Here is a 27,435-nt window from a genome sequence, read left to right as displayed (position 1 = left end):
ACCACTAAGCCACCGTGCACCCATATTATATATATATATATATATATATATATATATATATATATATATATATATATATATATATATATATATATATAAAATATAATATAACAGATCATCATTATGCCTGGTCTCCTCCACTATGGGGGGTGGGGCATGTCACATGATAGGGGAGGCTTGGGGGAGCTTTAGTTGCAAAAGGGTGAGAACCTCTGCTCTAAGTGTACAGTGAATTTGTTCAAGTTTTTGGCTTGTCAGTCACCCGTTGTATCTATACTGTCAGATTTCCTGGAAATTCTACATTTTGCATGACAACGACCCGGAGCAAACCCACAGATCTGTTTTTTCCAGAGAGAAAACACACGCATTTTTCTGTTTTTGTGCCTTTTCCCCACATTTTGATTGGAAATGTATTTATTTACAAAAATTCACTTAAATGTTTTTTGTCTTCTGAAAGTGTGTATGAAGTTGTGATTCATGGCGTAGCTGGGTGGTTTGGTCGGACACAGGTGATTATAGCTAATTTGAACTTCATTCGTAATTTTATCCATAAAGGTTTCACTCCTGGAGAAAAGCGATGCCTCTGATTTAAGACCCGTCTCCTCCCATGTGAAAAAAAGTCACAATATTATTAATTAGCTATGAATCTTCTTTTGAGGGTTTTTGAGTGTATTCATAAATTCATCATGATTTATTGTTGTTACATCAAACTGCCAGACAGTGGCGCTGGACACTGCTCTTCTCCAGTCTACCAGGTAACGATTGATGAGTTAGGGGGAGGCCCACACAGTGAGTAACTAATGGTCTGAAGACCGTCTTAATGTTCCACTGGGTCTGGGGAAGTTTCTGTAACACTCTCTGCATCATCTGGTGAAGATTCACAAGTTCCGGTCTGATGCACTCAAAGCTGCTGATGACTCTAAACTCCTCACATCTGAAGTATTCTGTGATTTATTCTTTTTTAACCAGCGTCGTTTATCAAAAACCAACACCGAAATGATCGCGGCTACAATCACAACTCCAACAACACAGGGTCCAACGATCACTGCTCGCTGTACAGCTTTATCAAACCCTCCATTATCTGTAAAAACAAAAACGGAAAAATGTAGAAATGTTAACTGTACGGTCCGCAATATTAAAATCTTCATTCCATTTCAGATCCAAACCCTAACAATTACAGACTCTTAGCGCTGATCTTTACTCTTTAAAACTCAACCCAGAAAATTAGAATAAAAACGATTTATTCTAATAACAGCGCTGGTGAATCCTGCATTGTGATTGGTCAGGAGGTGTTGATTAGACAGTGGCGCAGCTGCACAGTTTTATAATAATGCGCTTGTTATAATACGTTATTGTTTCTATAGTAACAGCTCATTCACAGGGACTCGTACAGCGGACGCTCTACACAAACTGACTAAAAGACCTGTGTACTCATCGCTATGGGGAAGTTTAATACTTATGGAAGGAGTCTCCAGTGGGAGATGAACCCACCTGAGAAGAGTTCGATGTTCCTCCTGATCTCCTGGCCCAGATCGGGGTTCTTCATGATGAAGGTGATGGAGGAGTTGACGGTGCCGCTCAGGTTCAGTTTACTGTTCACGCTGTACAGACGTGTGTGTTCGTCCTGCCTCAGCTGCGTGAGAGTGTCGTTGGTGATGTCGCTCTTGTTTCCCATCAGCCACTGCAGCGAGGGGGAGGGGTACCCGCCTTCCGAGGTCACCAGAACCTCCACATGGCCGTCGTTCAGCATAGAGATGTGCAGACGAGGCTCGGGGTAGAACGCTAAAGGAGGGGCGGAGAAGAGCGCTGAGTGGTTAGTTACCATGGTAACCAGTAACACTTCTGTCTTTACACTCTAAAAAACGCAGGGTTTTTTTTTTTTTTTTTTTTACCCAAACGCCAGTTTGAGATTTTTGGGTAATTTAATTGGGTTATTTTCTCAGTTCTGGGTAGTTTTGCGTAACACAACCGCTGGCCCATTTTCACTGACAGGTGATGTGTTTATAATGTGGTATATCTGACATTTCCAAAGGGTAAAAATAACTCCGAAAATATTCACCTATTTAGGAAATAAAATTAACCCAGCGTTTTTGCAAAAAATGAAACCGTCCTTTGGGTTGAAAAAACAACCCGTTTGCTGGGTTAAAATGAACAACCCGACTTAATGGGTTAGTTTAGCCCCAAACGTGTTCTGTCCTGTATTTACCCAGCCGATAGTCTAAAAATAACCCGGTGTTTTTTAGAGTATAGACCAGTTTATCATAAAGTTTGCATCGTTACCTGCTACTTTGAGGCCGAAGCTCTTCCTCTGGCTGCCCAGCTGAGTGCTGATGGAGCAGGTGTACTCCCCCGCGTCCTCCAGAGTGGTACGGTCCAGCCTGAGCGACGCGTTCCCGTTCTTCATCTCCTGGTAGAACAGGCTGGTGCGGTTGGCGTAACTCGGGCTCTGGTACTGCGGTTGGTCTCGGCCGTGGAAGAAACTGTGGACCACTTCTAGTTGGCGCTGCCACGTGATCACACTGCTGCCTGCGTCCCACGAGCTGCTCACTGGGAACGTGCAGGGCAGAACCACCGACTCGCCGTACATGCCCATCTGCACACGAGCGGGTACCGAGATCTCAAACTCCGCTACAGACACAAACATGGAGGGTGAAATGTTAAAGACCGTCATGTTCTAAAACTGCCTCAGAATTGGAAACCCGGTACAGGAGAGGGGTTTATACAGGATCCAACTCAACAGAAAACACAAAGATTAACCCCTTAAACTCTCAGCAGGGGTTCAGTCAGTTTATCAGTTCTTTATTCGTGAACAGTCCTGAATACTCAGCTTTGAGATCAATAACTGAACAATAATCAGAGGTTTCGGTGTGGAACGGCTGGATTGAGGGGATTAAACAGATCTTTCACATTTCACACTGCAGCACGGTTGAACTGTTTACCGGACACACATCTGTAGTGTCTTTCTGCGTCAACAATCATTTAAGCTCATTAGGAACTAGAGTGAGTTTTCAGTAAACAGTCACAGTTAGGTAAACGACACCAACCGTGCCGTTTAGGAGCCGAAAGAGTCGACTCTTATTGTTGATCCGAGTCACAGAAAGATTCCCAGCACAGAGCTCTCCTGATAAAGAGCATTATTTAAACTGCTGGAAAGGGCGGCAGCGCGCGCTTATTCCCTCCATCCGTCATCCGGTTCAGCTCGCACGTCCGTTAAAGCACACGGAACACTGACCGGTCTGTGATGGATCTGCTTTTATCAACAATTAATCTGCAGAAAGACGCTGTTATTTTACAGCGCGAGCCTTTTTCACGTGCATTCTTTAGAGTAAACAAATGTGAGTAAAATGCGATATAACTCGAAGCTGTAAGAGAAAATCGTGACTTACTGTGACAGGACACTGCAGTGAGGAAGAGGAGGAGAGTTAGGAAGGAAGCTAACGCTGAAAACTTAACGTTAACGCTCATCCCGGGGCACGCGCGTCCTTCACCGACAACCACTGTACTGAAACTCCGTCTGCCGTCTGAGCACGCCCCAGTGGAAACAAAAACACGCGCCAGTGGAAACAAAAACGCGCGCGCGCGCACACACACACACACACACACACACACAGCGTGCCTACCTTGTGATTAGTGAAATCAAAACACAACACGTTTTATACCACAGCGCTGCTCACTGAATTCTGATTATCTTTATTTTTTGTCTCATTAAGTACAAGAGAATTGAGAGAGAGAGAGAACAGAGAGAGAATAAAGATAATATAGAGAGAGAATAGAGAGAGAATAAAGATAATAGAGAGAATAGAGAGAGAATAAAGATAATAGAGAGAATAGAGAGAGAATAGAGAGAGAATAGAAAGTGGCTGGTGAGGGAACGTGTTTATTGCTGCTGTGACAAGAGGAGCATTCAGTGTAACTGAAAACAGATAATGAGTACGATGTATCATTCTTTCATAAATAAAAATGTTATTGTTGGTGAATTGCTGAAATAAAACACATGTGGACCTGCTGTTGGAGGAAAATAATCCCATACGAGGTGGAAACAGTAACTCTGCTTCATCACATCACCCCATCACTCACTCAGTGCGTTTACATGGATCAATAATCCACTCTTAACCCGATTCAGACCATACTCTGATTAAGAAACTCGCATGTAAACAGCATTTTTAAACTTACCTTAAAGGGGTGATGATTAAGGTCTACTCGAATTAAGCTCTAATGGAATTAAGACGTGTGGAGTACTCCTGTTTCAGTCGCATTATGGACGTGTATTACAGACGTGTTCACACCTTAATCACATTATGAGCGTCGTGTGGGAGTTTTCACCGCATTGTGCGACAGGACACGATCACACACGGCAGCGCTCAACCGTTTTACAGCGAACAAGAGAGTTCGGCTGCGTCCCAAACCGCGTACTTGCCTACATAGGCCTGTAGTGGGGAGAAATACATACATGTATCTCGGCTACTATATAGACGGTAAGTACGCGGTTTGGGACGCACCCACGGCTTCAAGCAGTCGTCTATTAGAACATACAGTAAAAAAATTCAATAAAAACACCCAAGACTGTATACGGTCCCAGCACGAAGACCAACTGTATGTTGATATGTGAAATTCTGGAGGGACGGCGTGACGAGGCGACGTAATGACGTGTGACGTTAATCTAATTATATTCTAAAACATGTAAAACAGGTACATGACAGGAGCATTCTAAAAGCGACTCACGTAAACACCTTAATCACATTATTGTCTTATTCAGAATAAGGTCGATAATTACATCACTGCTGTCCGTGTAAACGTAGTCAGTATTTCACTGTAACACACACACACACACACACACACACACACCCCCCACGTGCTTCACCTATGGGGATGCTGTTCTTCACAATACCAAACATATCTTTTTGTATTGTGGCCAAAAAGCTCCACTTTGGTCTCATCAGCGTTATTCCTCATGGTTTTGGGAGATTGGATGTATTTTTATTTGTTCTTCGGTTAAAAAAGGCCTCCGTCCTTCATGGAGAATTCAGGAGATTGTTGTCACATGTGTGGAGCAGTCAGAAACCACTGCTGTCGTCCTCTCGCGGCGTCCCTGACCAGTTTCTCCTGATCTTCTCATCAGTTTTAGATCTGTGTCCTGCTCTTACTAGTGTCACTGTATTTTCTCCACGTGTGGAATTGTCTTGTAATCCTCTCCTGGTTTTATATTTTTTCAACAGTGAGATCTCACCTGCTTTGTAAGCTCTTTGAGGCCCAGGGCTTTTCCAGGTGGATGTTTCCAAGAAGAAGTCAGGAGAACCCTACAGGAACAGCTGGACTGTATTTGGTGGTAATCAGTCGCTTTAACTGAGAGCAGGTGTGCAATAATTAGTATTTAACATGTTTGAATGTGATTGGTTGATTCTGAACACTGCTACATTACCAGTTACAAAAGGGTGTCAATACTTATGCAAGCTGGGGATTGCCATTTTTTTGTTCTCCCCCCCCCCCCAAAAAAAAAACAAAAAAAAACAAAACATTTCTAGGTGTTTGAAATTTAAACATTTAAAAATGTCAAAATCTGAAATTTATATGTTGCAATTTCACAACAAGGAGAAACATTCTGACATGACTAATCTTAGTTTCATATTTTTTACATCACAAAAACCTGCCATTTTAACAGGGGTGTGTAAACTTTTATCTCCACTGTAATAGAGATGGACATATATGAGCTGGAGGGATGAGACTGTAGAACTCTGATACTCTTATTAATGTAAATGAATTTATTTATTTATTTTTTACAGGTGTTTAAATTGCTGATATTCTGACTGCTTGTGTGTGTGTGTGTGTGTGTGTGTGTGTATCATGGAAATCTCTTCAAATGTTGCAATATATTTTGTCCATAACATTTATCTGCATCTTCAATTTAAAAGAAAAGTTAAGGTTATGATGATAATGGAATAATAATAATAATACTGCAGCCTTCAGTGTAAACTCTCAGCTTTTATTCTGTAGAAAATACATATTCATATTCTTATAAAAACATCATAAACTCAATCTAAATCATATAATACTGCTCACGTTACGAAACATCGATATTCCCGATTAAAACACAGAAACTGTTTTAAAGTGCCAGATTGGAGTTTTTGACCCAGAGGAGCAGCACGGTGTTGAAACACCACATCTATACAAGTTCAGAAGAAAATACACATCAACAGTAATTTAAACATTTATTCTTCAAATGTTCAACATACTATGGCACAATGGAAATATATTTTCTGTAATGCACGATTGATCCTTTACAATTTGGCACTAAAATGACACTTCATTTGAAATTGAACCCGGAATAAAGAAGGGTTTATATAATCAGTAATAAACGTAGTGTTTACTCAGACCTCTCGTCCAGCGAGAGCGACCCATCAGAGTCCAGTTCAACTGAACCGCTCGTGCTCGCTAAGTCACAGCACCACATCTTAAACAGTCCAGCGTCAATCGCTGTCCATTTTTACTTTGAACACATAAATATTATGAGTCACGGACATGAGGATTGTAGCTGCCACAGTTTCAGACTCAATTTAACATTAATTACAGAACACAGACATTATTCAGAATCACAAGGGCAGAGATCCGATTCAATCACCGCCGGACATCTCTGTCAACATCTGTGTGAACATCTGTGTGAACATCTGTGCATCAGGCGCTGACCTAGCTCTCGTTTCATGTTTTTCACATTGTGATTGTCAGGATAGTAGCTGTTTGGTTTAGTTTCACATTTCAGGCTCTTTAAGTAAGAAATCTGTAAATGTGACCTCTAGAACCGGGGTCACTTAAATAGTGGGCGGAGTCACAGTGTAGCTTTATTATTTACTGTGAGGTAATGAGTGTGTAAGTAAAAAAAAAAGGGCGATCAGTGATGAAAATGCAGAATGAAATAAATAACAGGAAAATACACTGAATACATGAACATCGTTTAAAGTGCAATAAAAAAGTTTTAAATAAAAGTTATGAAATCCTTTCGGAATATCCAGGATCTCCATGAGCTCTTCACGCGGGTCAGAGTCGCAGTGGATCCGGAGCTTATCCCGGATGAACATACTAAACATTAATGTCCATATTGTCCAACGTCCAAAAGCGATTTGTGAGCACAGACAGCAGTGAGATTGACAGGAGGCAGTGTTCAGGGTGGAGACGTTTAGTTCCAGGTCAGCTAGAGGAGAACTAATTCAAATAAATATCTAATATAAAAAAAACTACATTGATTATTCTAATCTAATCATCTCTTCTGGAATGTTCCTTTATCAGAGTTTCTGTAACGCTCTCAGCTTCATCTGAAGATCTCTGCGTTTCTGTCTGAGGGGTCGGAGCTTCTGATGACTCTATAGTCCTCTCTGACGTATTTAGGGGGTTATGCTTTTTCATCTTCCACTGTCGAAGGAGAATAATTACTGAAATGATCACAATTAATAACACAACTCCAAGAACGGAAAGTGCAATGATCACTGCTCGCCGTTCGCTCTGGTCAATTCTTCCATTTTCTGCAAAAAAAAACAATAAAATCCATTCAGAAACGTTTAATTTTACCATCTGCATTTATAAAATCTTTATTCCAGTTCAGGTGCGAACCCTAGCAGTTAGAGTTCGTATCTACTTTCGTTATTCAACTCTTCAAAATTGTTACGGAGACAAACTGCTGTGGTGTAAGAGTGAATAAATCTCTCCGGGACGTGTGGTTTTGATGAACCCACCTGAGAAGAGTTCGATGTTCCTCCTGATCTCCTGGCCCAGATCGGGGTTCTTCATGATGAAGGTGATGGAGGAGTTGACGGTGCCGCTCAGGTTCAGTTTACTGTTCACGCTGTACAGACGTGTGTGTTCGTCCTGCCTCAGCTGCGTGAGAGTGTCGTTGGTGATGTCGCTCTCGTTTCCCATCAGCCACTGCAGCGAGGGGGAGGGGTACCCGCCTTCCGAGGTCACCACAACCTCCACATGGCCGTCGTTCAGCATAGAGATGTGCAGACGAGGCTCGGGGTAGAACGCTAAAGGAGGGGCGGAGAAGAGCGCTGAGTGGTTAGTTACCATGGTAACCAGTAACACTTCTGTGAGTGCTAGCTAGCTAACTTTTAGACCAGTTTATCATAAAGTTTGCATCGTTACCTGCTACTTTGAGGCTGAAGCTCTTCCTCTGGCTGCCCAGCTGAGTGCTGATGGAGCAGGTGTACTCCCCCGCGTCCTCCAGAGTGGTACGGTCCAGCCTGAGCGACGCGTTCCCGTTCTTCATCTCCTGGTAGAACAGGCTGGTGCGGTTGGCGTAACTCGGGCTCTGGTACTGCGGTTGGTCTCGGCCGTAGAAGAAACTGTGGACCACTTCTAGTTGGCGCTGCCACGTGATCACACTGCTGCCTGCGTCCCACGAGCTGCTCACTGGGAACGTGCAGGGCAGAACCACCGACTCGCCGTACATGCCCATCTGCACATGAGCGGGTACCGAGATCTCAAACTCCGCTACAGACACAAACATGGAGGAAAAAAGTTCACCTTTAATGTAGTCACGAGTTCAACAGTCATAAAGCAGTGGGCTAACTGGATAAACTCTCTTTCTGCTGGTTTTGCATTTTAAGCTATAAGCAAAACTACAGAAAAGAAGAAGTGGTGGTACGTCTCCCCCGAGTTATACACGTGAAAGTCATGATGCGGACTCAATGCAATGTCATGACCATGTGCTCCATTATAAACACGTTAAAGATAGAAACTTAACACCTTCGACCAATCAGAATCCAGAATACAACAGTGCTATGGTATAAATCTGTGAGGACTCCCAACATTCTGACGAAACAGTGATGCATCCATGAGCAGACATGATTTTGTAGCTGTCACCATGACAACCTGGTATCTCTTTCAGAGATAAATCAACATGAAATGTCAGTATACGAGCTGTAAACACGTTCATATACGAGATGATTGGCATGTTCTGTTACAGCGAGTGATCTGTTCAACAACAGCTGTAGGTCAAATATTTTTTCCATGGGTCACGTCATGATTAGCGCTCTCCTACATGTTCCTGTTCCATAACCCAAGGTGTGTGTGTGTGTGTGTGTGTGTGTTGAGAAGAAGCCACGTCTTCTGTAATTTCCTACGTGGTTTTCTCATTTGTTTATCACTTTGTATTGACCTTTGAGCCGTAGATTAAATCTGTATTGATGTCATTACTCGGTTGAGTTTAATAGAATGATTAAGATCAGCAGACAGGGAAGTACACCATGAATGAAAGACAATACATCAAAAGATTTATTAGAACCACAGAGGTAGAACCCAGCAGTGTCTTTGCTTCTGAGATACGGGATCCCCGAGTTCACGTTACAGTCTGTGTGGAGTTTTGCGTGTTCTGCCCGTGTGTAGTCACAGCTTCCTCCCACTCCTACACATTCTTAAGCCTGTTTACATTTCAAGTGTCCGAGTCATCATGAGTCATGGTATCCATCACGTGCATGAGTCATCATGAGTCATGGAATCCATCACGTGTATAATTGGACTAACTGAATGCTGTGGTTTTGTACTCACACATGGTACACACTACATTTGTATAGAATAATCTCCTAACTCTGAAATCTCGCAGAACTTTCCGTGAACAAACGTGACTTCAGATCAAAACTAAGATGGCGGACCGACGTTCGGATCATTTTACAGATTCGGATCTTTGAATCTCGTTCAGCAAAATGAACGAATCTATTTTCGAGTCATTTCGTTCATTTCAGCAGAATATAATTAAAATCCTCAACCTGTCTGTCTGTCTCTGTGTGTGTCTGTCCGGAAACGAATCCCTCTCTAAGACAACTCGTTGTTCCCGAGTCATAGTAAAGATTCGTTCAGAATGAATGAATCTTTCATGAATCGACACATAACCTCCAAGGACAACCTGTGTTTATTCTGTTCATTTTACAGCGGGAAAACAGAACAAGAAACAACTTCTGTTGTAAAAATGGATCCACATTCCCAGATCAGACAGAATCCAACAGAGTCGTTAGAAGAGTATGTTATTCTTCAGCTCGTGTTTTCACTCACAGCGGGTTTCCGGTGTTTACCGGTGACTCAGAGCAGAACTTTCACTGTGTACTGTAATCTAGTGTTTAATAAGAGAAATAACCCTAACGCTAAACTATAACCATCTCTATACCCATCTCTCATTATAACCAGCTCTATACCCATCTCTCACTATACCCATCTCTCACTATAACCATCTCTATAACCATCTCTCACTATAACGATCTCTCACTATAACCATCTCTATACCCATCTCTCACTATAACCATCTCTCACTATAACCATCTCTATACCCATCTCTCACTATAACCAGCTCTATACCCATCTCTCACTATAACCAGCTCTATACCCATCTCTCACTATAACCATCTCTATACCCATCTCTCACTATAACCATCTCTCACTATAACCATCTCTATAACCATCTCTCACTATAACCATCTCTCACTATAACCATCTCTATAACCATCTCTCACTATAACCATCTCTATAACCATCTCTCACTATAACCATCTCTATACCCATCTCTCACTATAACCAGCTCTATACCCATCTCTCACTATAACCATCATTAACATGATGTCTGGGTTCATTCTTCTCGAGCTCATTATTTCACTAAAACTTTAGACTCACATTCAGTGTGTATCCCTGTGTGTATCCCTGTGTGTATCCCTGTGTGTATCCCTGTGTGTATCCCTGGTGTTCCTCTGAGCTAATTATCTGACTAATTAACCCTCATTAGGCTTCATCCCTGAGCTGAAGGGGTTCATCTTTAATCTGAGCTGTAAATATAAAGCTGTAATAAAAGGAGACTTACTGTAAGAGGAAACTCCATCCAGCACTAGAAGAAGAAGAAGGAGGAGATGTAGAGAGGGAGTCTGTGCTGAAATCCTCCTAGTATTAACTCTCATATCCCTCTTCAGGTGAAGGTGTGTGGAAATGAACAGCAGATCAACAGCACAGAAACGATCCAGAAACACTCCACTGTACTGAACTTTCACCGCGGAGTGTGTGCACGAGTTTACACATCCTTATTACTGTGTCCCGCCCTCGTCCCGCCCTCGTCCCGCCCTCGTCCCGCCCTCGTCTCTCCGTCATCCCGCCCTCGTCCCGCCCTCGTCTCTCCGTCATCCCGCCGTCATCCCCTCGTCATCTCGCCGCCCTTCCTTAATACACGATTTGTTTTAACTAGAAACCACCAGAACGAGTGAAACCTGTTTACTGACGTCATCAACCATGTGACCACATGCAGAGAGATTTGTTCGCAGGTCACTGGAAAAGAGAATAAAGAGGTAAATTCAGGTAAATTGGAGTAAATTAATTTTTGTCCCGATGACTGAAAGTTAAAATTGATGTTCCTCAGCACTTACTGTGGAACTGCTTAATAGAAATATCATTACTTATTCATGTGATGACATCTAAAGGGGGCGTGGTCAGCATTAAACATAAAGGGGACCCCAAAAATCCTGAGGTAGGACAAAATGGAATATGTATTCATAAGCCATTATTTTCATAAAGTTATAAAAATGACATATTTATGATGTATATGTACTATTGTAGCAAGAAAAGTTTAAGTGTAGCACGAAGAGATACTTTAAATCATGTATGATCGAATTCTTGTCCCAAATGACCAATATGGGGACGGTGTGTTTAGGGTTCATTGGGACGGTGTGTTTAGGGTTCATCGGGACGGTGTGTTTAGGGTTTATAGGGACAGTGTATTTCAGAGTAATTGTGTTGATTGAATGAAAAATGTTTTTTAGTTAGTCTTGATAAGAGGGTTAAAGATTAAAGACAGTGGAAATAAAAAAAACTCCCCCAGTATATCTGAATTCACCCTTTCAGCTCTGCTAGAGAGGAGAGTTAGTACAGCAAAGAAATCAGAATAGAATGATATATATATTTCAAATTGTTATAGATTAAATTTGTGTAATTGAAGTGTTTTGTGAGGAAGAAATGTTTCATCCTGGTTTAAAGATATTCAGTGACTCAGCTGTCTGTAAATTAAATGAGAACTTTTTATTGATAAAACACATTAAAAACACGGAGCTCTCAACAAAGTTCTGTACATCGAACTTACGTATAAATCTTACATACAAGTGAAATACACATACAAAATAATATAAAACAGTGATAAGAAGAGAAATATACACTGTAGGGCCAAAAGTATGTGCACCCCTGACCATCACACCCATATGTACTTGTTGAACATCGCATTACGGATTTATTCCCCTTTTACTGTTATAATGCGCTCCACTCGTCTGGGAAGGCTTTCCACTAGATTTTGGGGCGTGGCCGTGGGGATTTTGGGGCGTGGCCGTGGGGATTTGTGTTCATTCAGCTACGAGAGCGTTAGTGAGGTCGAGGTCAGGTGCTGAGGTTGATGTGAGGAGACTCCAGTTCCAGTTCATCCCGAAGGTGTTCAGTGGGGTCGAGGTCAGGGTTCTGTGCAGGACACAGGTGTTGAATGGGAAGACTGTTGAGATGATGAGGAAATGAACAAGCACCCGAGGTATATCTGATTGGGAAAATAAGATCAGTTGATGCTGTAATGGGAGCACGGCGGTGTTTATACATGTCTGAACACACCCTCATCTAATACTGGAACCGGTATTTACATCATTGTACTGAGTCGTCACATTCTTCAGTAAGATCTCAAGATACGCAGTAAGGGAGTGTTAGAGAAGTAAAGCGAGGTCAGCACTACACACATAGCAAAATATTTGGTTTCTGTAATTGAATGTTTCGGTGAAGCAGCCAGTGGGTCTGGATTTTTTAAACAGTAATGCAGTGGATATCAGTATCAGTGACTGTAATAAACTGATTGTTGTAGCTGGAAAGTAAGAGTAAAACTCTCAACATTTTCTCTGATATAGTCCTGAAAGAGCTGATTGGTCTGAAGAGACAGATTATATTCATCAACTCCATGTGTTGTGTGTTCATCTGAGCGTTTCTTTTATTTCACAGTGAAGGCTCTGTGGCTGTAAATGGGTCGAGACGCCCGGGTTTAGATTCCACACGCTTAATTTATCCTCTGTTCATTTATCCTCCCGGAAAATCATTAAATAAAACGAATAAACGCCACATCATTCGTTTGTGAGATGATTGTACTGGAGATTATATACAGCGGATATAAAAAGTCTACACACCCCTGTTAAAATCGCAGGTTTTAGTGATGTAAAAAAAAGAAAACAAGATAAATCATGTCAGAACCCTTTCTACCTTTATTGTGAAATTTTAATCTATTAATTAACGCGAAAAACAATAAGAATCATTTTAGGGGGAGAAAATGAAAAATAAACCTGGCTGCATAAGTTTGTACACCCCTAAATGAATACTTAGTCGAAGCAGCTTTCGATCACAGCATTCAGTCTTTTTCCGCGGGAGTCGATCAGTTTGGAGCGTCTTGACTTAGCAATATTTTGCCGTTCTTCCCTGTAAAAGCATTCTAACTCTGTCAGATTGGCTGGGGGTCTCCTGTACACAACCCTCTTCAGATCTTTGATTGGATTTAGGTCTGGACTCTGGCTGGGCCGTTCCAAAACCTTGAACCTTGAATTCCTCTTCATCTGAAGTGTTGGAGCAGAAGCCTTAAGGTTTCGCGCCAGAATTGTCCGGTATTTGGAGCTGTTCATTATTCATTATGTGCTGTGGGTTTTCTGTGCCAAACATATCTTTTGGTATCGTGGCCAAAAAGTTCAACTTTGGTCTCATCAGTCCCTAACACATTTTTCCACACGGTTTTGGGAGACTGGATGTATTTTTTTATTTTTTTTGTTATGAAAGGCTCCGTCTTGCCGCCCTACCCCACAGCCCCCACAGAGATATGAAGAATTCAGGAGATTGTTGTCACATGTGGGGAGCAGCCTGTACTTGTCAGAAACTACTGCAGTTCTTTTTATATTGCTGTCGTCTTCTCAGCAGCGTCCCATGACAAGTTTCTACCTAATTTCTCATCAGGTTTAGAGGTGTGTCCTGTTCATGGTAGTGTCACTGTCATGCCATATTTTCTGTTCCATGGTATATCCGATACCTTGGAATTGATTTGTAATCCTCTGTTTGGGAAATTGTCATTTTCAGGTTACGATTATTAAGAAGAGAGAAGTGAAAGTACACATAAAGACAGTTCCCGCGCCCCAAGGCCTTGGGAGAATTGACAAATGAAACACAGACACAAGATTCAAATGGCAAGATCCCCGATTTATTCAAAGAAAGGCATAGTATATATCCTGCTTGACGCAGGGACAGAGACAACAGGTTACCTATTGATTGGTTAGGCGGAAGGCATATTTGCATTTAACAGGAAGCATTTCAATGTAAGAGAGGAATAACTCCATATACGGTATTCGGGACATCAGGGAATGCGCGCAGATGTTATTTGGGGAGACAAAGGAATGGTGAGGGGCTTGATCCGTCTGTACCTGGTTGAGACTGGTTTCGTGCAGGAACGGAGAGGAACGGAGAGGAACAGAGAGGAACGGAGAGGAACGGAGAGGAACGGAGAGGAACGGAGAGGAAAAGTGTTAACAAGGGAACAGAGCACAAGCGTGTTCTCAGTAAACCCCTTCCCCTCTCCTGAGGGATCCTGTGTTTCAGGGGTAATAAAGAGCAGACGAGAGCACAGAGATTTTACGCTGTTGTTTTTTATGTTATTTTATTTGACCTGTTTCCTGTTTCTCTACGTGTATTACATTTATTTTTGAACATGCTGTAATAATTCCCCAGACTTCATATAAACTCCAGTAATTTCCACAGACGTGTTTATAGCTAACGTGGGTAAGTTTATACGTTTCCATCACCGTTCTAATGAATCACCTTTCTGTACCAGTCTACACTGTTTTATATCTAATCTGTTTACAGCTGCAAGGACACAGACTGAAACGACTTTATCACAGTGTGGACCTTAGATCCTGCAGGAGACAGATTTATTAATGATTTATTATTAAGTCTGTGCTTTAAATATTAAATGTTTCAAATCTGAAATGAATTCATGACCAAAACAGTCACACTGCAGAAAGAATAAAAGCATGTTAAAGTGTGTAAAATCATTTAATGACGTTATACATGATAACAAGCTTTTCATTCTTTTTACAATGTGTTTGTTTTGGTTATGAATTCATTTCAGGCTACAAAGTCAGCAATATTTCACATTTAACTCATAATAACTTTCATCAAAACATAACAACTGTTGAACTCCAGCACTGTTTTATAGAAACTGCCGTGTAAGGGAGTTTAGTACCGCATATCAGTGTTTGTTTTATTTAAAAAAAAACAACAAAGCCGAGCGGAGATTTCCCTGGGAACGGTTGTCATGTTTTGGTGGGCGTGTCCAGTGGAAACAGGAAGTGTCTACACAGTGTTCACAGACTGAGCGAGGTCTAAAGCTGATCCTCGATGGTGATCATCTGATGAGATTTGGGCAGTTAATCTATTTCCTTGTGTGAGTTTAAGAAGTATTCTTTTTGTTCAGCACTACAGTAAAGTATAGTGAGAATAAAAACGCTAGCGGTGTTTAGTGATAGTGATGAATACACTCACACACACACTCATGACAGAGACACCTGTAAAATCCAGACAGGTGGCATTCCTCTGAACGAGGTAAATCACAGCCTTACTATTTATAGCACACATTATAGGTTTTTATCTGAGACTTGAGAAAATGATTTCATATTTCACTAACATTATAATTAATTATATATATATATATATAAAATATTATTCAACATTAACATTAGTGTTAAAGCTTTTCATTCATACCTGTACTTTTTACTTTTTATCCATAAATCTCTACGGAGCCCTTATTACATACATGAGTGTTTTTAAATACTTACACTAAAATAACTTCAGTCAAATCTCGGTGTTAAGGAATTGATTTTAGTTCCTCATAAATACTGTATAATACCTTTACATAACTGTAATTGTATTGACGCTCAGAAAATAATAACAGGCATTTATACACACACACACACACACACACACACACACACACAATGGGCTGATCTTGTCACCAGATTTCAACAGAATACAAAAATTTATATTTATTTTGTAATTTATTAAGCAATTTATTTCATTAAAACTCTGTTATACTAAATGCATCATTTGTCATAATAATAATAATAATAATAATAATAATAATAATAATAATCACTATTATTATTGACCTGTATACATGTACAGTATGTATGGTTGTTATGATTGTTACTGTTTTGTCTTTTGTTCGTGTAGTGAAGGTCATTCGCTGTGATGACGTCATGTTTCTATTTTCTGCTCTCAGTCACCTGACCTAGTTCTATTTGTGTATTAACGCATGATAACACACACTCCCTGTTTTAATTACAACACTGGACCTGTTCCAGCTCCTGTATCTCTCCTGCCCTGTCTGGGACACGCCCAAAACACAATAACAGAACCTGTTACTAGGGGAACCCGCGGGTCTGTTTTACACTGAGGCTATAAAACTAAAGATTCTCTACACGCGGATGTGTTTATCTTGAAGAAGCTTGAGCACACGGGATTCTTTCTGAAGTGGGTGTTTTTATACACAAACATCAGAGCAAGTGACACTTCACATATAAACACTGCCTTTAGTCCGATCTATCTCCTGCAGACTCTGAAGTCCACGCTGTGTCCTGATAAACCTTTCACTCCGCACCCACGAGTCTGATCAGCATCGATACACAACAGATACACAACAGATACACAACAGATACACAACAGATACACAACAGTCATTATACAAGTGAAATTAAAAGAATAACTGATGGAAAATTCTAAACTTTCTCTTACCAGCTTTAGCTGAAACAAAACCACCGCTGTGGAAATTACTGGAGTTACATGATGTTGTGCTGAACAGAAAAACATTTGCTCCAAAGATAAATCCCCCAAATCTTATCTCTCTCACTCTCTGACTGTCTCTCTCGCTTGCGCTCTCTCTCTCTCTCTCTCTCTCTCTCTCTCTCTCTCGCTCTCTCTCTGCGCATGCGTGGTGGAGGAGTGAGCGTGGTGTGTCGAGTGCGTGAGAGCAGTTTGGCATCTTGCCAAAGTTTTCGCAAGTTTGTCCTTTTCCTTTCTTTCATTTAATTAAGTGAATGTCTAGTTATTGAGTTATCGGGGGTTGGTGAAAGTTGAGAGCGGGAGAGAGGGAGCGGGACTCCATGGCCCCCGAGGCTGGAGGGGAGACGCTGTCTCTCCGCCATGGCGTCAGGTGTGTACCGGAGAACGGAGAACAGGGGGAGGAGGTTCTGCTGGCGGTGGGAGAGCAGGTCGGGAGTGAGAACATCTACTCCGCCTCCCGAATGAACAAAGCGGTGGTGATTTTCCTAAAGAAAGAAATATTCGCCAACACACTGTGTGAAAGTGGAATATGGCTGAAAGGTGACATGCTACACGTCACCCCTCTTTCTGCCCCTGCGACGCGGGTCTAACGTCCCCCTTCATTAAAGACGAGCTGATCATGAAGGAGCCGACCCGCCTCGGGAAGTTCCCCAGCCCCATGACGGATATCCGCTCGGCTGTAAGAACTCCGCGGTGAAACACGTCCTGTCTTTCCGCAGACAGGTTTATATGTTTATTAACAACGGAGAACAAGCACTGGATATAAACTTCAAGTGTAAACACGAGGACAGCAGCTACACCGTCTTCACCACCACCGAACGCCCGAGGTGTTTAGGGTGTGGGGAGATCGGACATAAACGGCTGAGCTGCCCACGCGGAGCGGTGCAGCCGGGGAGCTCCGGGGGCGACACGGCCGGGGTACAGCAGCAGCAGCGCGGAGACAGCTAGTGGGGGACACCGGAGAACAGGATCCTGGGGCAGACGGGGTAATGACACACAGAGGTCACAGCAGGAAGAGGTCAGTGACGAACACAACACCACTGAAATAATCACAGCACCCAGTGACAGCACCGACACCCGTGTCCATGATAGAAATGAAACCAACACCGCAGACAGCGTCCATAACAAACCCTACACCGCTATCGCTGACAACAAGGGGGTCGAACAGCCAGAGCAATTTTACACAGCAGAACAGCTAAACTGGTTCTTGGAGGAGACTTTAGGACAAAGTGGGGTCGTACTAAAAAACTACTTCCTGGACAGAGAAAAATCCATAAAATCGGTTAAGCACACAACAACAGATGAGAATCTGAAGGTGCTGTCATCAAAGAGACGCTTCAGACTGAGGATGTGGGCAGCGGACACGAGGAGAGAGGAGGAGAGTGAAGCAGGATCGGGTGACCCGCCTACTTCCACTCTCTCAGAACCACCTGAAGAGCCGAACCCCACAGAGCAGTGAAACCGGGTTCTTCGATTAACAAAAACAAAACGTGACGTCTTGCTGACAAATTATTTCTCGGACTGTTGGGGGAGAGTGTGGGGGGGATTGTTGGGGGGAGGGTGTGTTGGGGGGAGACTGTTGGGGGAGGGTGTGTTGGGGGGAGACTGTTGGGGGAGGGTGTGTTGGGGGGAGACTGTTGGGGGGGAGACTGTTGGGGGGAGTGTGTTGGGGGGAGAGTGTGGGGGGAGAGTGTTGAGGGGAGAGTGTGTTGGGGAGAGTGTGTTGGGGAGAGTGTGTTGGGGAGAGTGTGTTGGGGGAGAATGTTGGGGGGAGAGTGTGTTGGGGGAGAGTGTGTTGGGGAGAGTGTGTTGGGGGGAGAGTGTTGAGGGGAGAGTGTGTTGGGGAGAGTGTGTTGGGGAGAGTGTGTTGGGGGAGAATGTTGGGGGGAGAGTGTGTTGGGGGAGAATGTTGGGGGGAGACTGTTGGGGGGAGTGTGTTGGGGGGAGAGTGTGGGGGGAGAGTGTTGAGGGGAGAGTGTGTTGGGGAGAGTGTGTTGGGGAGAGTGTGTTGGGGAGAGAGTGTTGGGGGAGAGTGTGGGGGGAGAGTGTTGAGGGGAGAGTGTGTTGGGGAGAGTGTGTTGGGGAGAGTGTGTTGGGGGAGAATGTTGGGGGGAGAGTGTGGGGGGAGTGTGTTGGGGGGAGAGTGTGTTGGGGGGAGTGTGTTGGGGGGAGAGTGTTGGGGGAGAGTGTTGGGGGGAGAGTGTGGGGGGAGAGTGTTGAGGGGAGAGTGTGTTGGGGAGAGTGTGTTGGGGGAGAATGTTGGGGGGAGAGTGTGGGGGGAGTGTGTTGGGGGGAGAGTGTGGGGGGAGTGTGTTGGGGGAGTGTGGTGGGGGGAGTGTGTGGGGGGAGAGTGTGTTGGGGGGAGAGTGTGTTGGGGGAGAGTGGTGGGGGGAGAGTGGTGGGGGGAGAGTGTGTTGGGGGAGAGTGTTGGGGGAGAGTGTGTTGGGGGAGAGTGTGTTGGGGGAGAGTGTTGGGGGGAGAGTGTGTTGGGGGGAGAGTGTTGGGGGAGAGTGTGTTGGGGGAGAGTGGTGGGGGGAGAGTGTGTTGGGGGGAGAGTGTGGGGGGAGAGTGTTGGGGGAGAGTGTTGGGGGGAGAGTGTGTTTGGGGGGAGAGTGTTGGGGAGAGTGTTGGGGGAGAGTGTTGGGGAGAGTGTTGGGGAGAGTGTGTTGGGGGAGTGTGTTGGGGGGAGAGTGTGTTGGGGGGGAGTGTTGGGGAGAGTGTGTTTGGGGGGAGAGTGTGTTGGGGGAGAGTGTGTTGGGGGGAGAGTGTGTTGGGGGGAAAGTGTGTGGGGGGAGAGTGTTGGGGGGAGAGTGTGTTGGGGGACAGTGTGTTGGGGGAGAGTGTGTTGGGGGAGAGTGTGTTGGGGGGAGAGTGTGTTTGGGGGGAGAGTGTTGGGGGAGAGTGTTGGGGGAAAGTGTGTTTGGGGGGAGAGTGTTGGGGGAGATTGTTGGGGGAGAGTGTTGGGGAGAGTGTTGGGGGAGAGTGTTGGGGGGAGAGTGTGTTGGGGGGAGAGTGTTGGGGAGAGTGTGTTTGGGGGGAGAGTGTGTTGGGGGAGAGTGTGTTGGGGGAGAGTGTTGGGGAGAGTGTGTTTGGGGGGAGAGTGTGTTGGGGGAGAGTGTGTTGGGGGGGGAGTGTTGGGGAGAGTGTGTTTGGGGGGAGAGTGTGTTGGGGGAGAGTGTGTTGGGGGGAGAGTGTGTTGGGGGGAAAGTGTGTGGGGGGAGAGTGTTAGGGGGAGAGTGTGTTGGGGGAGAGTGTGTTGGGGGGGGAGTGTTGGGGAGAGTGTGTTTGGGGGGAGAGTGTGTTGGGGGAGAGTGTGTTGGGGGGAGAGTGTGTTGGGGGGAAAGTGTGTGGGGGGAGAGTGTTGGGGGGAGAGTGTGTTGGGGGAGAGTGTGTTGGGGGAGAGTGTGTTGGGGGAGAGTGTGTTGGGGGAGAGTGTGTTGGGGGGGAGAGTGTTGGGGAGAGTGTTGGGGGAGAGTGTTGGGGGGAGAGTGTGTTGGGGGGAGAGTGTTGGGGAGAGTGTGTTTGGGGGGAGAGTGTGTTGGGGAGAGTGTGTTGGGGGGAGAGTGTTGGGGAGAGTGTGTTTGGGGGGAGAGTGTGTTGGGGGAGAGTGTGTTGGGGGGAGAGTGTTGGGGAGAGTGTTGGGGGAGAGTGTTGGGGGGAGAGTGTGTTGGGGAGAGTGTGTTGGGGGAGAGTGTGTTGGGGGAGAGTGTGTGGGGGGAGAGTGTGTTGGGGGAGTGTGTTGGGGGAGAGTGTTGGGGGGAGAGTGTGTTGGGGGAGAGTGTGTTGGGGGAGAGTGTGTTGGGGGGAGTGTGTTGGGGGAGAGTGTGTTGGGGGGAGTGTGTTGGGGGAGAGTGTTGGGGGGAGAGTGTGTTTGGGGGGAGAGTGTTGGGGGAGAGTGTGTTTGGGGGGAGAGTGTTGGGGGAGAGTGTGTTGGGGGGAGTGTGTTGGGGAGAGTGTTGGGGGAGAGTGTTGGGGGGAGAGTGTGTTTGGGGGGAGAGTGTTGGGGGAGAGTGTGTTGGGGGGAGAGTGTGTGGGGGGAGAGTGTGTTGGGGGAGTGTGTTGGGGGAGAGTGTTGGGGGGAGAGTGTGTTTGGGGGGAGAGTGTTGGGGGAGAGTGTGTTGGGGGAGAGTGGTGGGGGGAGAGTGTGTTGGGGGGAGAGTGTTGGGGAGAGTGTTGGGGGAGAGTGTTGGGGGAGAGTGTGTTTGGGGGGAGAGTGTTGGGGGAGAGTGTGTTGGGGGGGAGAGTGTTGGGGGAGAGTGTGTTGGGGGGGAGAGTGTTGGGGAGTGTGTTGGGGGGAGAGTGTGTTGGGGGAGAGTGTTGGGGAGAGTGTTGGGGGAGAGTGTTGGGGGGAGAGTGTGTTTGGGGGAGAGTGTTGGGGGAGAGTGTGTTGGGGGGGAGAGTGTTGGGGGAGAGTGTGTTGGGGGGAGAGTGTTGGGGGGAGAGTGTGTTTGGGGGGAGAGTGTTGGGGAGAGTGTTGGGGGAGAGTGTTGGGGGGAGAGTGTGTTGGGGGGAGAGTGTTGGGGGGAGAGTGTTGGGGGGAGAGTGTGTTTGGGGGGAGAGTGTTGGGGGAGAGTGTGTTTGGGGGGAGATTGTTGGGGGAGAGTGTTGGGGGAGAGTGTTGGGGGAGAGTGTTGGGGGGAGAGTGTGTTTGGGGGGAGAGTGTTGGGGAGAGTGTTGGGGGAGAGTGTTGGGGGGAGAGTGTGTTGGGGGGAGAGTGTTGGGGGGAGAGTGTGTTTGGGGGGAGAGTGTTGGGGGAGAGTGTGTTGGGGGGGAGAGTGTTGGGGGAGAGTGTGTTGGGGGGGAGAGTGTTGGGGAGAGTGTTGGGGGGAGAGTGTGTTGGGGGGGAGAGTGTTGGGGAGAGTGTTGGGGGGAGAGTGTGTTTGGGGGGAGAGTGTTGGGGAGAGTGTTGGGGGAGAGTGTTGGGGGGAGAGTGTGTTTGGGGGAGAGTGTTGGGGGAGAGTGTGTTGGGGGGAGAGTGTTGGGGGGAGAGTGTGTTTGGGGGGAGAGTGTTGGGGGAGAGTGTGTTGGGGGAGAGTGTGTTTGGGGGAGAGTGTTGGGGGAGATTGTTGGGGGAGATTGTTGGGGGAGAGTGTGTTGGGGGGAGAGTGTGTTTGGGGGAGAGTGTTGGGGGAGAGTGTGTTGGGGGGGAGAGTGTTGGGGGAGAGTGTGTTGGGGGGAGAGTGTTGGGGGGAGAGTGTGTTTGGGGGCAGAGTGTTGGGGGAGAGTGTGTTGGGGGGAGAGTGTGGGGGGAGAGTGTTGGACACGACAACATTCTGTCTGCGGCCCGTATGAATAGTGCCGTGGTGTTGTTTCTGAAAACGGTGGAGTTGGATAATGACATGGTGGATAATGGAGTTGTGCTCGATGGAGTGTTTACCGCAGTGCTTCCTTTGTCGACCCCGTCTAAAAAAGTCATCTTGTCTAATGTTCCGCCTTTTATTAAGGAGGAGGTTCTGTCCCAAACGTTATCCCGCATAACAAACATACCGTGTCTTTCAGACGGTGTGTGTTCATGGTCATGAAGGATAATATTGATCTGGATCCGACACTGAATGTAAAGGTGGAGGATTTTAATTATGTCATTTACGCTACTACTACAACGATGAAGTGTTGTGGGTGTGGCTTAACTGGTCGTCTGGTGCGGGCCTGTCCGGAAAAACGTGTAAATCCCGCAAATGGTAATGATGCTAACGAGGCCGCTGGTAACGAGGTTCCTGCTGGAGAGGGTGTTGGGGTGGATGGGGCCCCCACACCGGGAGAGGGAGCAGCAGCATCTTCTCAGGTGGAGACACCTGAAGCTGGCCCCTCTCACCAGGGGGCGGTGCTAAACCAGGTGAAGAAGAGAAAGCCGCGTTTGAGCCAGATTCATGTGATAAAGATACACAAGTCAGTACAGTGTCACTGAATAGTGTTGACCAGTCTCTAGCTGATGAAGTTGGGGATGAAAGCTCTCACACAGAAACGGAAGAGAACGTGTTCACGTTGCCCCAGAGAAAGAGACGGAGAACACGTGCTCATGCACAGGCTAAGAGGAAAGACGTTTCAGTTGAGTTAAATTCCGCGGAGGTAAAAAAAAAAAAGAGTGAGAAATAAGAAATAATTGACTTTCTGGTTTTAATTGATCAGGAAAAGGCTTTCGACAGGGGTGAGCATACTTACCTATGGAACGTTTTGACTGCTTTTGGTTTTAGTTCAGATTTTATTGATAAAATAAGAGTTCTGTATCGTGACAATGAAAGCATACTGAAGATTAATGGTGACTCGTGTGCACATTTTAAAGCTCGTAGAGGAGTAAGACAAGGATGCCCACTGTCAGGCATGTTGTATTCCCTGGCAACTCTGTCTCTCTCTCTCTCTCTCTCTGTCTCTCTCCCTGTCTCTCTGTCTCTCTGTATCTCTCTCTCTCTCTCTCTCTCTCTGTCTCTCTCTCTCTCTCTCTCTGTCTCTCTCTCTCTCTCTCTCTGTCTCTCTCTCTCTCTCTCTCTCTCTCTCTCTCTCTCTCTCTCTCCCCCTCTGTCTCTCTCCCTCTCTCTCTGTCTCTCTGTATCTCTCTCTCTCTCTCTCTCTCTCTCTCTCTCTCTCTCTCTCTCTTTGCCAGAATCAGCCAGAGGAGGATGTCCTCCAGGAGTTTGAAATTTTATTTTTTTACAAATCTTTTTTATTTTTTAACCACACCGTGGTATCGACTTTGGTATGGAGTATCGTGTACTTTTTGTGGTATCGGTACCGACTACTAGGTGTTTAGTATAACTGTAACAATTGTGTTGTTGTAATTGGAAAGTAAGAGTAAAACTCTCTAAACAATTTCTCTATCATCTACATCTACTGCTGCTGCTACACTGCCACTATCATCATCTACTACTGCTACGGTCTTCCACTGCTTCTGATAGCAGCTCCACACCGCCATCGTGTGGACATGAGCATAACCATGAGTGTTTCTACTTTCACACACCTGAGTCCACTCAGCGGTTCATTGACACACACTTCCTGATGGAAACGCGCGTGCGAGAGTGTGTAGCAGAGCTAGAGTGTTTAGAAACGGGGGCGTGTCTTGAGCACGGGTTAAACTGGCTGTAACCGGTCATGGCGAACAATCTTTGCAGCCTAACAAAAAACTTCAGAGACGGGGGGGTTTGTAGAAGTCAAAAAGTAACTTAACCTTATTGAAACAATAAATTGAGACGGTCTGCAGAGGGTCTGAATTACACATACACAAACATGTCTTCATATACCTCTCTGAAGCAGTAAAATCCCGAGGCGGGGCATTCACCTTTTTTTTCTAGAACAGACCAATCTCCATCGCCTTTACTGATTATTCACGTCCATATGATACCTTATATTTGTGGCGCATGCGTAGTCAGCTGTATTTTCTTTAAAAGTTTTACCAGACCTGGGTTTTTTACTGTGTCCCATAATTCACCCTATACTCTCATCTTGGTATCTTCCTCCTGGAATTCTTTTCTCTCCTTTTGACGCTGATTGGCAAGCTTAGAGGGTTTTGTTTGGAATCACAGTTCTGGAATGCGTCTAATTGATTTTTTTTATGTTATTGCCACAAAGTGAATCTGCTTTCTGCAAACACAAATAACTTAATGTACACATTTGGAATGTTAGAACCTGTTAGAAGTGTTTTGTAGTTTTAGATTATCCCTGCGGTGCAGAGGTACGGACTGACTCGCAAAACTATCAGGCCATTTATTACTATATTTATTACTGTACTGTTCAGTAAGACTCAGAATTCTTCTAACTCAACACACACTCAGATTATAACTTGATCAACAAGTGCACTGTGGATTTAGAATATGCTTCTAACTAATAATTCCAACTGTTGGTTATACATATTAGATTATACTTTATTAACATATCCAAACATTAGTCAACTCTGTAGTTACTGTTACGCCACGGCCAGCAGAGGGCATTGCGGCACCGGCTCTGACTGGTCACGTGACTCTTGTTTTCGTTTGCTTCCTGCTTGGACATTGATTTAAGTCTGATCATGTCTCTGATTTGCCCCAGGTGCCCATGTTTTGGTTTGATTATGTTGACTGTTTAAACCCCTCGGTGACTGCGCACTTCGCGCAGTATTATTTGGTTTACGTTTGTCATGTCAAGGAAGTCTGACGGTATGTGCTCGCGGTCAGCATGCTAGCGGTCAGCATGCTCGCGGTCGTAGCTAGATGTCCAGAGTTGAAGTATAGTCAGTAGAGACCGCGCTCCCTGTGTTTTCTTTGTCTGCTAATGAATAAAGACTTTGACCTGCACCCGCCTCCAGTCCCGCTTCCTATCAGTTACACACATTACACTTTATATTCTATAATCTGAGTTCAGCACAAAGTTCCACTCGGTCAGATTCTTATAACACTGTTAATTAGTCCTTAGTAATGACTTTATAATCTATAACTCAATCAAAATTTGCTAAATTATTAAAAAAAAATATTAATATAACAACGTAGCATAATGCAGAAATAAATAAATGAATGAAATGAAAATATATGACGTGCAGTAGATATAAAAGTATAGAATAATCTTTACAACGGTCAAATAATCTTTTTACTGTAAAGACAGAAGACTTTGTCTCTCGCTCACACACACACACACACACACACTCACACACACAATCATTTTCATTTCCTCTCATGAACTCCTTTGTTTCTTTCCTTGTGTTCTTTTCTGTTTCTTATTTCAGTTTCTCTCTACGTTCCTCCGCACAGTTCAACATCGTTAAACGTTAAACGACTACAACCAGACAATTCAACACTTAAACAGTTAAAATCAGAGATGTGAGGAGGAAATGTCTTTGGAGCTCCAGGTGTAAAATAAGATGCAGCACCAGATGACTGTAAAGTGGAGAAGTGAGAACTTTATCCTGTGCGTGTCCTGTTCACACACACTGTACAGCTCTGTGATGTGATCTACAGCACGCTTACACATGGAAACCTCTTCCAGTGGTCCAGATGTGCATCGTGCTGTGGATGTGAGGCACACTCTGCAGAGAAACGCAGGCTGAGGAGAGGAGGATCTCTGCATGGAGTCGGAGACCCACCAGTGAAAAGGACTAGTATCTGATGGTGCATTAGAGTATGAGAGATATGTTGAGATGTTTGAGAAGTTTTATCTTTTCATACCACTGGTGTGTGATGATGTGTGATGGTGGTGTCTCCTGTACAGTGTTAATGTGCTTAGTTTCAATATCTGCTTCTGGAGTGGATTGTAAGGTGAAATTAGGACGAAGACGGTCCAGAGATCCTCTTCTTCTCATAGTGTTCTGATGTTCCTCTGCATTTCTGCCCTCAGTCTCCTGCTCCATATTTCACAATCTTCTCCTTCTATCTTGCAAGAACTGGTGAGATTCCTCTTGGTTCCTGTGGTGTTCTGGTGCTGGAAATCCAGCAGGATGTTCAGCTTGACTCACGTCGGACTTGACTGATCTGAGTATCGGGGCAGGAGGATCTTCTCACAGTGCTCTGTGTCTGCTGCTGGAGGAGAAAACCAACACCAACCTCACACCACAGAAGCCTACAGACTCAGAACACTGACATTTATGAAACCTTGGCAAAAATATAGATTTATTCATCAGCACAGTCGGTACAATCATTTCTCCACTCAAATCTATAAAAACTTAGTATAAATGTAATGATTAAAACAGCACCTACATTACAGTTCACTGTCAGTACGTTCACACACACAGGATCAAAACCGCTGATGTACAAAATGACGGATCATGATATTTAATCAGACTTTTATAACATTATAAACACGGTGTGTGCACAGCGCCCGCACGGCTCACTGTAATAACCGTGTTAATGACAGTCTGATCTTTCATGAGGTCTAAGCAGGGTCATGTGTGTCACTGGTGTCATCAGGGGCGGAGCAGAGTGGCGCAGAGTGATGACATCACCACGAAGGTGAACAGAAGGTGAAGCTTTCTAGTATCACACACACATCTCTCTGAAATTCCCTCAGACACATCAAACAACCGTGGGCGTGTCTACAGAGCAAACCGAGCCTCCAGCTCGTCAGCGATCGCCATGCCGATGGCGAGGGAGGAGGTTGCCGCGGGCGACGGGGCGTTCCGTACGTGTAGCACTCGGCTGCCGAGCTCTCCCACACCACCGTCGAACACAAAGTCGTCCACCAGGTTACCGTCACGATCCAAAGCCTGAGCACGCACTCCTGATGGACCCCTACACACACACACACACACACAGGTCGAAATCAAGAGTGTCCCAAACTACACATTAGATGTTGGGGTACTGTGTGTGTGTGTGTGTGTGTGTGTGTGTGTGTTCTGTACCTGACCACGTCGCTTGGCTGGAGTTCAGGTACGTACTTCTGCAGGAGTTTCACCTGCGCACTGATAAACATCCCTCTGTACATCTCACCTACACCAAACCACACGTTCTTCATCACCAGCTTCTGCAGACCCCTACACACGTACACGCACGTGTACATGCACGTACACACACACACACCTCACAATTAATTACAACTGACCTTTCACATCTGCTTTACTGCTGGAAAAAGAAGAAATAAAGTAAATCAACAAAGAAAGATGAAGGAAAGAAAAGTGTGTGTGAGTGTGTGTTA

At 45.1% G+C, this 27,435-nt stretch overlaps 2 protein-coding genes and 2 long non-coding RNA genes across 5 annotated transcripts in view; 1 reads left to right on the top strand and 3 right to left on the bottom strand.

Annotated features, from left to right (window-relative positions):
* Positions 1 to 84: 84 nt before the first annotated feature.
* LOC108263078 (uncharacterized) lies at positions 85 to 11,048 on the bottom strand. The gene is made up of 8 exons (XM_053678981.1): positions 10,832 to 11,048; positions 8,131 to 8,478; positions 7,722 to 8,012; positions 7,248 to 7,511; positions 3,387 to 3,620; positions 2,281 to 2,628; positions 1,492 to 1,782; positions 85 to 1,081 (listed from the first exon to the last, which is right to left on the bottom strand). Exons 1-8 carry the CDS (start codon positions 10,923 to 10,925, stop codon positions 879 to 881), a joined length of 2,073 nt encoding a protein of 690 aa, XP_053534956.1. The 5' UTR covers positions 10,926 to 11,048; the 3' UTR covers positions 85 to 878.
* A 964-nt stretch (positions 11,049 to 12,012) lies between these two features.
* Positions 12,013 to 18,403, bottom strand: LOC124627741 (uncharacterized). The gene is made up of 2 exons (XR_006982303.2): positions 16,801 to 18,403; positions 12,013 to 16,674 (listed from the first exon to the last, which is right to left on the bottom strand). It is a non-coding gene; the product is annotated as an uncharacterized LOC124627741 (long non-coding RNA).
* Positions 18,404 to 25,282: 6,879 nt separating this feature from the next.
* On the top strand, positions 25,283 to 26,727 carry LOC128630867 (uncharacterized). The gene is made up of 2 exons (XR_008395098.1): positions 25,283 to 25,916; positions 26,143 to 26,727. It is a non-coding gene; the product is annotated as an uncharacterized LOC128630867 (long non-coding RNA).
* l2hgdh (L-2-hydroxyglutarate dehydrogenase) overlaps positions 26,387 to 27,435 on the bottom strand; it is a 4,923-nt gene continuing 3,874 nt past the window's right edge. For both annotated transcript variants that reach the window (XM_053679148.1, XM_053679156.1), the window contains exons 9-10: positions 27,143 to 27,274; positions 26,387 to 27,032 (exon numbers count right to left, since the gene is read on the bottom strand). In XM_053679148.1, the coding sequence (XP_053535123.1) occupies positions 26,837 to 27,032; positions 27,143 to 27,274 (328 nt within the window). In that variant the 3' untranslated portion in view covers positions 26,387 to 26,836. The remainder of the gene's footprint in view (positions 27,033 to 27,142; positions 27,275 to 27,435) is intronic.

Source organism: Ictalurus punctatus, chromosome 3, assembly GCF_001660625.3.
Source record: "Ictalurus punctatus breed USDA103 chromosome 3, Coco_2.0, whole genome shotgun sequence".
Classification (NCBI taxonomy): domain Eukaryota; kingdom Metazoa; phylum Chordata; class Actinopteri; order Siluriformes; family Ictaluridae; genus Ictalurus; species Ictalurus punctatus.
This window is presented reverse-complemented; position numbering and strand designations above follow the sequence as displayed.